The sequence below is a fragment of the Ambystoma mexicanum genome, chromosome 5q (assembly GCF_040938575.1).
Source record: "Ambystoma mexicanum isolate Mex_15411 chromosome 5q, UKY_AmexF1_1, whole genome shotgun sequence".
NCBI classification, from domain to species: Eukaryota; Metazoa; Chordata; class Amphibia; order Caudata; family Ambystomatidae; genus Ambystoma; species Ambystoma mexicanum.
In genome coordinates, this window is record NC_090933.1 from 1,244,615,632 (window position 1) to 1,244,629,971 (window position 14,340).

A 14,340-nucleotide genomic window follows, 5' to 3' on the forward strand; every position below is an offset into this window, starting at 1 on the left:
AACCACTTAACTGCCAATAGCGTGGCTATGAATGAGCGTTCTAACCTCTTCGCTGCCAATGGCGTGGCTATGAATGGGCGTTCTAACCTCCTCACTGCCAATGCTCTGGCTATGAATGAGCGTTCTAACCTCCTCACTGCCAAGAGTGTGGCTATGAATGAGCGTTTAACCTCCTCATTACCAATAGCATGGCAATGAATGAGCGTTCTAACCTCCTCAATGCCAAAGCTGTGGCTGTGAATGAGCGTGTTCACCTCTTCACAGCCAATGGCGTGGCTATGAATGAGCGTTCTAACCTTCTCACTACCAATGCTGTGTCTAAGAATGAGCGTGCTAACCTCTTCACTGCCAACGGCCAGGGGTGGACTGGCCCATAGGGAACTCTGGAGATTTCCCGGTGGGCCTCTGCACTCTGTGCCTCTTTTGTGTGGTATTTTCAAATTTTCCCATAGGAAAAGTGTTGGGCTTGCTGAAAATGTGTATTATGGGGCCACTTAGAAAATTATTTCCAGGGCCTCTTTTGCTTCCCAGTCCAGCCCTGCCAATGGCGTGGCTATGAATGAGCATTCTAACCTCTTCACTGCCAATGCTGTGGCTATGAATGAGCGTTCTGACCTCCTCACTGCCAATGCTGTGGCTATGAATGAGCGTTCTGACCTCCTCACTGCCAATGCTGTTGCTATGAATGAGCGTTCTAACCTCCTCACCGACAATGCTGTGGCTATGAATGAGCGTTCTAAGCTCCTCCCCGCCAATGCTGTGGCTATGCATGAGCATTCCAAGCTCCTCCCCGCCAATGCTTTGGCTATGAATGAGCGTTCTAACCTCCTCCCCACCAATGCTGTGGCTATGCATGAGCGTTCTAACCTCCTCCACGCCAATGCTTTGGCTATGAATGAGCATTCTAAGCTCCTCCCCGCCAATGCTGTGGCTGTGAATGAGCGTGCTAACCTCCTCACTGCCAATGCTGTGGCTATGAATGAGCGTGCTAACCTCTTCACTGCCAATGGCGTGGCTATAAATGAGCGTTCTAACCTCCTCACTGCCAATGCTTTGGCTATGAATGAGCGTTCTAAGCTCCTCCCCGCCAATGCTGTGGCTGTGAATGAGCGTGCTAACCTCCTCACTGCCAATGCTTTGGCTATGAATGAGCGTTCTAAGCTCCTCCCCGCCAATGCTGTGGCTATGAATGAGCGTGCTAACCTCTTCACTGCCAATGGCGTGGCTATGAATGAGCGTTCTAACCTCCTCACTGCCAATGCTTTGGCTATGAATGAGCGTTCTAAGCTCCTCCCCGCCAATGCTGTGGCTGTGAATGAGCGTGCTAACCTCTTCACTGCCAACGGCCAGGGGTGGACTGGCCCATAGGGAACTCTGGAGATTTCCCGGTGGGCCTCTGCACTCTGGGCCTCTTTTGTGTGGTATTTTCAAATTTTCCCATAGGAAAAGTGTTGGGCTTGCTGAAAATGTGTATTATGGGGCCACTTTGAAAATTATTTCCAGGGCCTCTTTTGCTTCCCAGTCCAGCCCTGCCAATGGCGTGGCTATGAATGAGCATTCTAACCTCTTCACTGCCAATGCTGTGGCTATGAATGAGCGCTCTGACCTCCTCACTGCCAATGCTGTGGCTATGAATGAGCGTTCTGACCTCCTCACTGCCAATGCTGTGGGTATGCATGAGCGTTCTAAGCTCCTCCTCGCCAATGCTGTGGCTGTGAATGAGCGTGCTAACCTCCTCACTGCCAATGCTGTGGCTATGAATGAGCGTGCTAACCTCTTCACTGCCAATGGCGTGGCTATGAATGAGCGTTCTAACCTCCTCACTGCCAATGCTTTGGCTATGAATGAGCGTTCTAAGCTCCTCCCCGCCAATGCTGTGGCTGTGAATGAGCGTGCTAACCTCTTCACTGCCAACGGCCAGGGGTGGACTGGCCCATAGGGAACTCTGGAGATTTCCCGGTGGGCCTCTGCACTCTGGGCCTCTTTTGTGTGGTATTTTCAAATTTTCCCATAGGAAAAGTGTTGGGCTTGCTGAAAATGTGTATTATGGGGCCACTTTGAAAATTATTTCCAGGGCCTCTTTTGCTTCCCAGTCCAGCCCTGCCAATGGCGTGGCTATGAATGAGCATTCTAACCTCTTCACTGCCAATGCTGTGGCTATGAATGAGCGCTCTGACCTCCTCACTGCCAATGCTGTGGCTATGAATGAGCGTTCTGACCTCCTCACTGCCAATGCTGTGGGTATGCATGAGCGTTCTAAGCTCCTCCTCGCCAATGCTGTGGCTGTGAATGAGCGTGCTAACCTCTTCACTGCCAATGCTGTGGCTGTGAATGAGCGTGCTAACCTCCTCACTGCCAATGCTGTGGCTATGAATGAGCGTGCTAACCTCTTCACTGCCAATGGCGTGGCTGTAAATGAGCGTTCTAACCTCCTCACTGCCAATGCTCTGGCTATGAATGAGCATGCTAACCTCTTCACTGCCAACGGCCAGGGGTGGACTGGCCCATAGGGAACTCTGGAGATTTCCCGGTGGGCCTCTGCACTCTGGGCCTCTTTTGTGTGGTATTTTCAAATTTTCCCATAGGAAAAGTGTTGGGCTTGCTGAAAATGTGTATTATGGGGCCACTTTGAAAATTATTTCCAGGGCCTCTTTTCCTTCCCAGTCCAGCCCTGCCAATGGCGTGGCTATGAATAAGCATTCTAACCTCTTCACTGCCAATGCTGTGGCTATGAATGAGCGTTCTGACCTCCTCACTGCCAATGCTGTGGCTATGAATGAGCGTTCTGACCTCCTCACTGCCAATGCAGTGTCTAAGAATGAGCATGCTAACCTCTTCACTGCCAACGGCGTGGCTATGAATGAGCATTCTATCCTCTTCACTGCCAATGCTGTGGCTATGAATGAGCGTTCTAACCTCTTCACTGCCAATGCTGTGGGTATGCATGAGCGTTCTAAGCTCCTCCTCGCCAATGCTGTGGCTGTGAATGAGCGTGCTAACCTCCTCACTGCCAATGCTGTGGCTATGAATGAGCGTGCTAACCTCTTCACTGCCAATGGCGTGGCTATGAATGAGCGTTCTAACCTCCTCACTGCCAATGCTTTGGCTATGAATGAGCGTTCTAAGCTCCTCCCCGCCAATGCTGTGGCTGTGAATGAGCATGCTAACCTCCTCACTGCCAATGCTGTGGCTATGAATGAGCGTGCTAACCTCTTCACTGCCAATGGCGTGGCTATGAATGAGCGTTCTAAGCTCCTCCCCGCCAATGCTGTGGCTGTGAATGAGCGTGCTAACCTCCTCACTGCCAATGCTGTGGCTATGAATGAGCGTGCTAACCTCTTCACTGCCAATGGCGTGGCTGTAAATGAGCGTTCTAACCTCCTCACTGCCAATGCTCTGGCTATGAATGAGCATTCTAAGCTCCACCCCGCCAATGCTGTGGCTGTGAATGAGCGTGCTAACCTCTTCACTGCCAACGGCCAGGGGTGGACTGGCCCATAGGGAACTCTGGAGATTTCCCGGTGGGCCTCTGCACTCTGGGCCTCTTTTGTGTGGTATTTTCAAATTTTCCCATAGGAAAAGTGTTGGGCTTGCTGAAAATGTGTATTATGGGGCCACTTTGAAAATTATTTCCAGGGCCTCTTTTCCTTCCCAGTCCAGCCCTGCCAATGGCGTGGCTATGAATAAGCATTCTAACCTCTTCACTGCCAATGCTGTGGCTATGAATGAGCGTGCTAACCTCTTCACTGCCAATGGCGTGGCTATGAATGAGCGTTCTAACCTCCTCACTGCCAATGCTTTGGCTATGAATGAGCGTTCTAAGCTCCTCCCCGCCAATGCTGTGGCTGTGAATGAGCATGCTAACCTCCTCACTGCCAATGCTGTGGCTATGAATGAGCGTGCTAACCTCTTCACTGCCAATGGCGTGGCTATGAATGAGCGTTCTAACCTCCTCACTGCCAATGCTTTGGCTATGAATGAGCGTTCTAAGCTCCTCCCCGCCAATGCTGTGGCTGTGAATGAGCGTGCTAACCTCCTCACTGCCAATGCTGTGGCTATGAATGAGCGTGCTAACCTCCTCACTGCCCATGGCGTGGCTGTGACGCCCAGAGTTGTGTACATACGCTCAGACACCGCTGGCACTTCACAGCACATTACCAGGCACGCGGCCAAAAGAATGATGATACCTATAGACCTAAATAGTTCAAATTAAAAAATGTAAATCATTCTGCACCAACAATAGTGCACATCTTAATAAAGCAGCATGTTTTTTTTTCTGTTGTAATTAAATAGTGCAACATTATTTGTAGAGTGTGGAAAAACGGGCACGGTCGACATGAAAGATCCCGTCGCTACAAAGCCTTGAGATTCATTGCTCTCAGAAATATATATAACATAGTGGAGTTAAAAACAGTTCTCTTTTAATATTTTTGTATTTTTCTTTTAAGCCAGAGATTTTAGGCCATTTAAAAAGGGAGCTGAAGGCGAGATTCAAACTTAGTTCCCAGGCGGCTCCTCTTTTGGAGGCTAACTCCCAAACACTTAAGCTAAACATTGTGGGGCCTAGAAATCAGTGCAACCGTGTTTAAGGGCAAGCAGGGCGCGTCATCAAACGTCCACATGCACTCCGCCAAAACCTTGTGCATGGGAAGTGGGTGCAGTTTGCATGAGAAGGTGAGGAGGTGTTGTTAGTCTCACTCCAGGCCTATCAATAGTAGGGACAAATACATAAATGTGTTGGAGCCTACACACTGAGGCAAACTCATCATGAGTATTTTGGAATCTCGGCAGTAAATCCGCAGAGATCCGACCAAGCAGATTTATCGTTACCGCCACTTGTACCGCAGTATTACTGATGGATTACAAGTGGCGGTATGGCAGTGTTAGTGCCCATTTACGGGGTCCATAGTACTCCATGGGGATTTCAGTGGAGTTACCACCGGCGGTAATTGCGTAGGTGGTAAGTCCACCGGTATTGGCGTTCTTTGGCAGAAAGGTGGCAAAATTACCGCCAGCGTTTTGCTGGAGGTTTTTCCTCCACCTTACCACCAAACCCATAGTTCGGCAGAGTGGTAATGCAGCGGCAACTGGGTTACCACTGCATTGCCATCATATTTGGCCACACCGCCGAACTATTGCAGCAAAGCTTGCATTTCATATTGGCTGCTGGGTCCCTACTTTTACCTAATATATGTAACTATGTTACGGCTGGCTGTATTTTCTGCCACTGGTGGTGCATAATTGTCTTTGCTCAGCTACTTAAAATATAGGGGAAAAAAGCTCTCTTTTTTCTGCATTGTCACCACTGGTGAAAACGACTACTCTGCGGAGCGGTAAGCTTACTTTACCACTGGTATTATATCTTGCCTAGTATTTTGGAAATGTTATTTTCCTTTTATAAAAAGATTGCAATTAAGGGTGGGTGTTATCAGTGACTTCAAAGGCTGGCATTGGATCACTCCCATCTGGACAGGCACTCACTGTGGGGCTGATGGCTGGCATCCTACCTCTTAAAGCCCACTCTCTGGAAGCCACCACCTGATGCCTTACTGGCTCTCCTTCCTGTCAGTGTCTCTTCCTGATAGCAGTGAAGGTGCTGTTTCTGCAGAGTGACGCAACACGTGCAGCTCTGCGGCGGCGGCGGCTGGCGGTGCCGTCTAGACGCCGCGCGGCCGGATCAGGTCTCCTCCGGAAGGTCATATCAGATCATCATTGTTTTTGAGTTTTCACCTAGCCTGCATTTTCTCATATTGATATAGTAGGAAGCCCTGGATGCCTGAACATAACACATATTTTAAGTTGTATGGATCATTGTAATCAATAAACTCTATTTTGTTGTGTGTGGACATTGATCTTTGAATAATATTTGGAATTTTGTTTGTTTAATTCTTTCCCCTGCAGCAAGGCACATTTTCTCTGATGTCCAGAAATAGATTCCTCAATCTAAGTTAACCAAATCAAATTATGAACGGTGATGTCGCTCTCAAGCGTATAGGGTGCCACTGCCATCCGAATGCACTTGCAGCGCTTTATCATTCCCTTTGCGCCTCACTGTACTGTCAGGGCCCTGAAAGGTCATCCAGGCCTCAGGGCTGGAAACATGTCGGATTTTCATAAGACACATTTGCATACAGTGGTTTCAAATGCATGCACATTTATTCTCATGAAAATTAATGAGGGATATCCTGAAAACCCGTCAGGATTCAGGCCCTAGAGGCCTGGAGTTGGACAACCCTGCGTAGATGCCTTGCTGTTGCGTGGGCAACGACATGTGGTGGCATAGAATGAGGCATTGCTCGTGAACGTGTTTGGATGGAATGGGACCTGTGTCGGAAGTTGTTAGATGTTATGCTGATAATGGCCACGACAACTAGCCTTAGCGGCTAGTAATGGCATTGCTGCCCGAAGTAATGGCCTAAAGGATGCAAGGCAATTATAGAGGGTGAGTAGGCCATTGCAAGGCTGGTACAGCCAGCTGCCTCGGCCATTATCGCCAATAGGGACCTGCTGATGGCGATAATGGAGAAAACATCTAGTTTCATGAAGAGATGCTCACGCGGGCATCAGCTTCTGAAACAAAATGAAGCTCAAACAAAGATGGCCTCCAAGGAAAGGAGGACTGGGCATTGTGGACCGAAGCAAAGTGGAGATGGGCTTAGTCTGCACCCAGTACGGTGTGCATCAAGTGTGAAGCAAAGACACGTGTTATTCCGTGTATAGGCTGGCCTGTTAGGGCAGTCTATACACGTAATCACACTAGATGCAGTACGGTGTGCATCAAGTGTGAAGCAAAGACACGTGTTATTACGTGTATAGGCTGGCCTATTTAGGCCAGTCTACACACGTAATCACACTTGATGCAGTACGGTGTGCATCTAGTGTGAAGCAAAGACACGTGTTATTACGTGTATAGGCTGGCCTATTTAGGCCAGTAAATGCCATGCCCAAAGCTGCCCCCATCCTGAAATGTAGGGGCAGTGCCCATTTCGGAGTGGGGGCTGACACACTCACACACAACACAGAGAAACATTTTGACCCGCACATTCACACACATCAAACACCAAAATACATACATACATGCATACAATCCATACATGCAATACACATACACATTACATAAAAAAAATACACTTACCTTGCCTGCATGCATCCACACGCATCTGCACAGCCACGGGGAGGGCCAGATGACCCGCTCGTCCTCTGGGCACATAGACACACAGCCTGACAGGAGAGGATACCTCTCCTGTCAATCAGCCAGTGGTCGAAGTGTGCGAAAAGAAGTAGTGGAACTATGTTCCCTGATGGCCTGCACACACTCCTCAGAAACCCCATCACCACGCCCCCTCCCACACACAATACACACCCCCAAATACTTGCACCTGCTGTTTAAGGGAACGTTCAGTGCAGTGCACTGAAAGTGTAAGGTGCAACATCTTCCTGCACTTTTATTTTAAAACGAAACCATTCCGGAATGATTTCTTTTTAAAATAAAAGTATAGGAGCTGTAAAACGTAATTTTAAAAAGTAGAGGAGCACCGCTCCCTTCGACCACTGCAATCAGCGTTTTCACGTTGCAGGTCTCTGCAACGTGAACATGCTGACTGACAGAAGAGGACCCTCTCCTGTCAGGCAGCGTGTCTATGCTGTTGGCGTAATTATGAGACTCGGCAGGGCCCGTCGTGCGACACCCCGCCGGCTCCCATTATTAGCTGCTAAAGTTGTTGGAGAGCTAAAATTCCTTGTAACACGCAAAACAAAAAGTAGCGGGGGAAGCGCCACTACAGAGAGGCAGGCAGCACAGTCCCCTGTGAAAATAAAGGAAATGGGGGGACTGTGCTGCCTGTCACTCAGGAAAAGTGTCAGTCTGCCGTTCAGGGGTTGAGGGGTTGAGGGGGCAGCTTCCCCAGCCCATAGTGACAGGCCGCAGCTGTTTTTATGTGGTCTAGACTTGTGTTTATTTTCCATATCAAGTGAAATTGACTCTCCCACTACCGGCTTTCTTTTGCTTTCTGGCTTAAGGTCTCTTAAAGAGACAGTGTTCAGAATATTCTCTGCTCTGGAGATCTGATGTGACGGTTTCCTGCTTTGGAGAGGGAACTAAGTGGGGCTGACTAGGGGTTCTTCCCCATACTAGCTTTATGTCCCCCTTACACTAGCTCATGGAGACACCCGTACCCTTGGTCACTGCACTAAATGTCTCCAGAGGTAGTCGGGGACCTTGATCAGAGTGTGTGTATTGATGGACTGATTTCTGATGGCTTTATGGTCTCTTGATCCAGAAGGACTTGACGGATTTGCTTTTTGGAATCTTGTTCAAATCATGAAACAAGAATTTCATAATACTTACAAATGTACTGAAAAGTCAACAGGCACTTCACATTCCCATACCAACATATTAAAAGAAATATCACCATAACAATGTTGACACATACCTCCATATCTAAATGTGAAAACGAAATGCCCCCAAACGCAACACTTAAAAAAATTAATCATTGTTGTTAATCCCTACAATTTAGTCCCAAAAGAATATCCAGCCTTCATTTAAATGTTTGAAGCTTAATCTGTTTACTATTTTGTAGGAACAGATAATTTACACATATGTTTTTTAAAAGAATTGTCGACATTTTGGGATTGTTGTCGTAAAATGCACTAGGTCATGCTCTACATGCTAGATCCAGTGGAGTAACTTTGCTGAAAATGTTGGGGGGACATGACATCTAAAGGAAAGGGGCCCCATTCAAATGAAGGGGACAAAATGCCGTGCCACGAGAATGGCACGCCATTTTGTCCCCCGTACCCGTAGAAGCGAAACTGGATGTTGTTACTCATGCTATGTTGTAAGGACTGTTACCCTTTTGATTATTTAATTATTACGCCTCTAACAAAAATCCGTCCCCAGGTACTAACTCTTGGAACAACACCTCTTGGGCTTAGATGTTCGCCTTCCACGAGGTGCACTGCTTTCACGGGTCGTAGCAGCAGTTCCCTCTCAAGTGGTGTGTTCCCTTGTGGACATGTTATCTTAAGTTACTTGGCATTTATATAGCGCCTTATATATCATTGGCAGGATCTCAAAGTGCTGGTAGGTTGAACCCCCTCGGGAACCGCATAACATAACAGGAAACTCATTGCTATCGGCTCCAAATCTGGCAACTGAAGATTGCTGACTAAGGCAGGTAACCTCTCCTGCCTGATAGGAATGACTTGACATCACCTTCAATTGATAATGTCTTAACGGGTACCGATAGGGGTATCCTTTATGAGGATAGTGTTAACCTCTTTTAGTGAAATGTGCATGCACACTAAATTAGGTCCATGAAGGGGTTATTGACTTTTGCAGTATGGGACTTATTTTCAAACACTTAACTAATTAAATACTAAATATCCGTATTAATAACTTTCCCTAGTCTTGCATAACTAGAAATACGCCGGCATGTAAGATTGTCTCTTCAAAGTCTCTCCATTGAGCTTCTTCATTCTGGGGTGAAAAACTATTGTCCGCAGAAGGCCAGACAGAGCCTGTTGGTACTCCTGTAGAGCAGCGCTAGAACAGTGGCGCGACCAGACTCTTTTGACTGGGGTGGCCCAAGTGCGGCACTGACTTATGCAGGGGTGGCATGAAGTACGAGCGCACACACACATAATGATCATAGTTAAGGATAATTGGGGTGGCACCTGGGGTGGCAATCAGATTCCAGGGCTGGCATGTGCCATCCCCGGCCATTCCCTGGACACGCTACTGGTACCAGAGGTGCAGTAACGCGGCTGCTAGCGAGTACTTCCACGGTACAGGGTGCCGCAGGAACAACGCCTATGCAGGTATTGATTGCGGGAATAGCGGCTTAGTGTGGTAGTTTAGGAGAGCAGAGTCTGCGAGAGTAGCATCCACACTTTTCAGTGTTCACTAATAATCACAACATGTGTGATATAAACCTATATCCTTGAAATAAAAAAAGAAATTTAGGGAAAAGGCATGCAGGGAGCATTGCACATGCATTATAGGTTATTTATAACGCGCTTAATAACCAGAGGTTTCTAAGCGCGGACCCGGGGATCGAACCTGTGGTGCTCCGTGTCGTCTTGCTTCCATCTTTTTATGCCGTGCCCCCCCCTGAGTAAAAGTGTTGTTGCCAAGCCGCCCGTGCATAAAAATGTTGCTAGCCCCCCCACAGGTCATTTCAGGTTATGTTTTCTATTGCAATCAGTCACCATACTTCCTTTTGGAAGACCCTCGCAACCGCTCCGGACACCCTTTGTGCTCCGCGTGGCGGACAGCCTCAAAGTTTGAAAGCCACTGCTGTAACGGGACTCATTGCAGGGGGAGACCAGCTTGGCCGGGCGTTGGTTGGCCGGGCCACGCGAAACGTGACCCACCATTTTAGAGAACGGTGACACCGCTGAAACAAATGCTTCCGGCGTTTCTTGGAGAAAATGCAGAAATCCAGCTTCCTGCCCTCTCGCTATGAGTCATTTACTGCTTTGCTATAGTCTCACTCTCTCTGCTTGCTCTCACCCTCCCACCCCCCCCTCTGTATACCCCATCTCATCCCCGGTCTTCGTGTGTGGGGGCATTCTTCTCTAAACAAACTATTCGCTTTGTCAATGCTTTTTGCTAAGTGTTACATCTTCAGTCCCTCTCTATTTCTTGGCAGCCATTTTGCAGTGCCTGCAAAGCCTCTTTAACCAGGCTCTTCTCTAGCCCTCCCCCATGCTCCCACCCGCCACCCCGTTCCAGACTGGTTTAACAAACGAGCATCTCTCAAATCTGCTTACGAGATGAAGTGAGTGCTCTCCCGGGAGGGAATCGATACAGATGATCCCTTACCTTGTCGCTGAAACCCAAATCGGTGTCGCGAAACGTCTGTCAGAGATAAATAGTCATTCAACTCTTTTTAAAAATGATCAAAAGTCACCAGGAGCATCCATTTCTTTCATTAGTGAACCCACATTTTTAATCAGTTCCTTTAGAGCCATTCATGTATTACCTGTAGTATTTCTTCCCCTCTCCCCGGCTCCCGCGTTGCCGCCACCCTGACTATTAGCGGCCATTTGTCGCGGTGACAGTTGCCTTTTATAAGGAAATTATCTGGAATAATGGGAAGGGACGGGGGAGAATGCTGAGACGCTGCAAATGAAATGCTGCGGAGATATGAATTTTGATAGTTAGTCAATACCTGTGTCTGTTTCAATTAAAAGGCAGCAGAATAAATTGGGGCCGGGCGGGCAACGTTTCAGAGCCTATAAAAACCATATGCGAGGATCTCACTGCGGCAGTGGGTTGCCGTCCCTCACCGGGAATAGGAGGGAACGCGTCGGAGGAGATGGGGAAGCCAATGAATGGATGTCTAAATGAATCAACAGGGGCCATCTAGCACATGGCACCCGGGCAATCCATTCAGACAAAGGGAGGTATAAGAGGACATTATGGTGCTGGAGAGCTGCTTCATCAACCTTACAAATGGATGATCCCTTTGGTTGAACACCTGATACAAGGACATCCGGCTGTACCCCACACACAGGAAGGAATTCCCATGAAAGGAAACACCTTCCCGGCTGGAGTGAGGAAGCCTTAAAGTGCGTGTCCCTCAGATCTCCAAGTGGCGCCTAAGATCCTCAACATTTGCTGTGTTATGCTGGAAGCCTTCACTCATCTCTGCCCAGACTTTCAAGGCATTGGGGTCCTTTGTGAGTGATTCCCAAATTGTTGGGGAATTTATTTCGTGTGGTGGTTGGGGACAGGCTGCCTCTGATTTGTGTAGATTCCTACTGAAGGTAATTAGGGAAACCTGAAGAGTTCAACCCGTACAGTGTCGAAAATCGAGTATTGAAAGTTTCTGTTTAATATCTGCAACCCACCTTTTTCCTCTACAGTGATAACATAGTCCTCCTGCTGGGCTGCCCTCTTCCTTCTGCAAAATAGTATGGGGATGGGTATAGATGTGTTAAATGCACGGTCACCGAAGAGCATCATGGCACTGGCAACAAGAACTATACAAGAGAAAATTAGCGGACTTCAGAAAGTAGGGAAGTTCTCAAGAGTAGGAATGGAAAGAGAAACTTCATTCCAAAAAGTAGGGCTGAGAGCTGAGATTGAACGACCACCAAGACGGGTACGGGAAAAACAAGGAACCATTTAGCGCCGGTCATGGGAAGGAATATAGCGAGAACATTTCTTTGTGAAGAAAGATGGACCATATACATGAAGGGCTTAGTGAACAGGACAGGTCAATTTCAGGTTTCTAAGCGCAGACCCAGGGATCGAAAATGTGTTGCTCCGTGTCGTCTTGCTTCCAAGGTGAGCACATTGCCCCTGAATATACTCACAAAACCATTCTGTGTTGGGATGAGGTAAGGGCAGGGGCTAACATAAGAACAGGAATGATCCTATCTTTCCCACATTAGTGTTCAAATACCTAAACCAATCAAAGTCCATGATCAAGAGACAGGCTCCCTGAATGACCTTATGTGGGGATAGGTACGTTAGAATTGTAGTTGCCGTGCTGTGATTCACTCCGACTTGACTGAGCTTCTCGTTGTGCTACCCTGTACACCTAAGACCACCCAACATTTATCGCACTCTTCCCAAGTCCTCTACTCAATAAATCCTTTGCTAAAATCTTATGGCCAAACGGCTTTGGTCAAAACACGTTTCATACTATGTTCTGCACTTTTTCAAGGCTGATTCACGATCACTTCAATTTCAGTTGATAGTTGTTATATCAACTATCTCCTGATCTCCTGGAAGAATGTCGTGCATGATGCCATCGTGAGAATGTTGTGTGAGTGAGCGGAATGTTTATCCTTGAAGAGGGTTCCAGCCCAGGGAGTTACAGAGATATCAGCCTCGTGGTGGGAGTCAGTGGCTCAACCTCCGGTATCCCTGAGGTCTTTCCTTGCTCCTCGACTGATCTTCATGTAACTTAATAAAAGGAACTTCAACACCACTCAGTCATAACAATAGTCCTTTAAACTGAATTTTTTAGATCACAGTTATAGGGACACAACATGAGGCAGAAGAAACAACAAATAATTAAATGTATACAATTGTGTCAGGCCGTATAATGAAAGAAATGTTTCCATGAAATTTCACACCCATGGTTGCACGCATCAAAATTCACATTTGTTATACAGGAGAAATATTACACATGGAGTGACCTGCCTGATAACTGCAGATAAAGAGCAAACAGAAAAGGAATAGGTGTAAGACTTACCTGGTCTCATGGATGGAGAAACCCCGTCATGGAAACATGTACCAGGCTGAGCGAAATTGAAATCAGGGAAAAGATCCCCACGGATTGCGCATGCGCGGAGCTGCCATTTTTACCCCTCGCTTCTGTCTCTGCCCCTTGCAGCAACGGCCCAGGGAATCGTGGAGTGCCTATGGTGAAAGCTACAGGAAGCCAGGATCCACCCATTGTTTCTGTGCCTTTCACCCCACAACAAGCGCATGGCAAGCATGGCGGCTATCATTGCTCATTTGGTTCCAATTAATTTAGTCCTGCTTTCCTAGATGCAGGAAAAGCGGGCCAGGTCCACTAGAATCAAGCTTATAGGTGGGGATAGGAATGTCAGGATGGAGGCGGGCGCTGCTGCAACTGCGGTGCAGGGTGTCCACACAGGGTTTCGCACGTGGAGAGAACTGCGGCAGCACCCTCATCAGAATGGCCTGGATGCATGGAAAAGCACAACACACATGTATCTGAGCATTGGCATCCAGTAATATGTCCCAAAGACTGTAAAGCCTATTGCTATCCCATAGGCTTTAGTACACTGGCAGCTCTTGAATTCAATGATATTTTCTGTCCTCTGCCTTGTCGCCGATAGCTCTGGATGGCATTAGCCGATGTCCATATATCATCGAAGTGTAGGAAGAAGTTGAAACTTGCACTTGAGTGCACTGCACTGAAGGTTCCCTTAAACAAGAGGTGTGTTTGGTTGTCGGTTTTAGATTGCGCGAGGGAGGGGGCGTGGCAATACGTTTGTGGGGAGCAGGGACAGCCCAGCAGGGAACATAGTTCCACTACTTCTTTTCGTACACTTCGACCACTGTATATGTATTACTGACAGCCCTATCAAAATGTCAATTAAGAGGTGTGTCTTCCTGAAAGACCAATGCTACTTAATCACCAACTCCCTTCCAGTGGACAATGGAGTGTCTGGACTCGTCCGCCAAAGGTCTGCAGCAACACCATGTAAAGCTCTTATCCTCTCTGCATGAACTGAGCCCAGAGTTGAGATGCATAAATCAGACAATTAAACGAGCATTAGAACATTAGCTTTTAAAGCCAAAGCTATGAAATAATGCACAAAGCCAGACCGCATAAATGAGAGTGTAAATCC

At 47.7% G+C, this 14,340-nt stretch overlaps 1 protein-coding gene across 1 annotated transcript; it reads left to right on the forward strand.

Annotated features, from left to right (window-relative positions):
- The first annotated feature begins 555 nt into the window (after positions 1 to 555).
- Positions 556 to 1,368, forward strand: LOC138498378 (autotransporter adhesin UpaG-like). The gene has a single exon (XM_069622156.1). The coding sequence runs from the start codon at positions 556 to 558 to the stop codon at positions 1,366 to 1,368; it is 813 nt and encodes a 270-aa protein (XP_069478257.1).
- Positions 1,369 to 14,340: the final 12,972 nt, after the last annotated feature.

Coding starts and splice junctions, on each gene's coding strand:
- LOC138498378 (XM_069622156.1), top strand. CDS start 556: ATGAATGAGCATTCTAACCTCTTCACTGCCAATGCTGTGGCTATGAAT.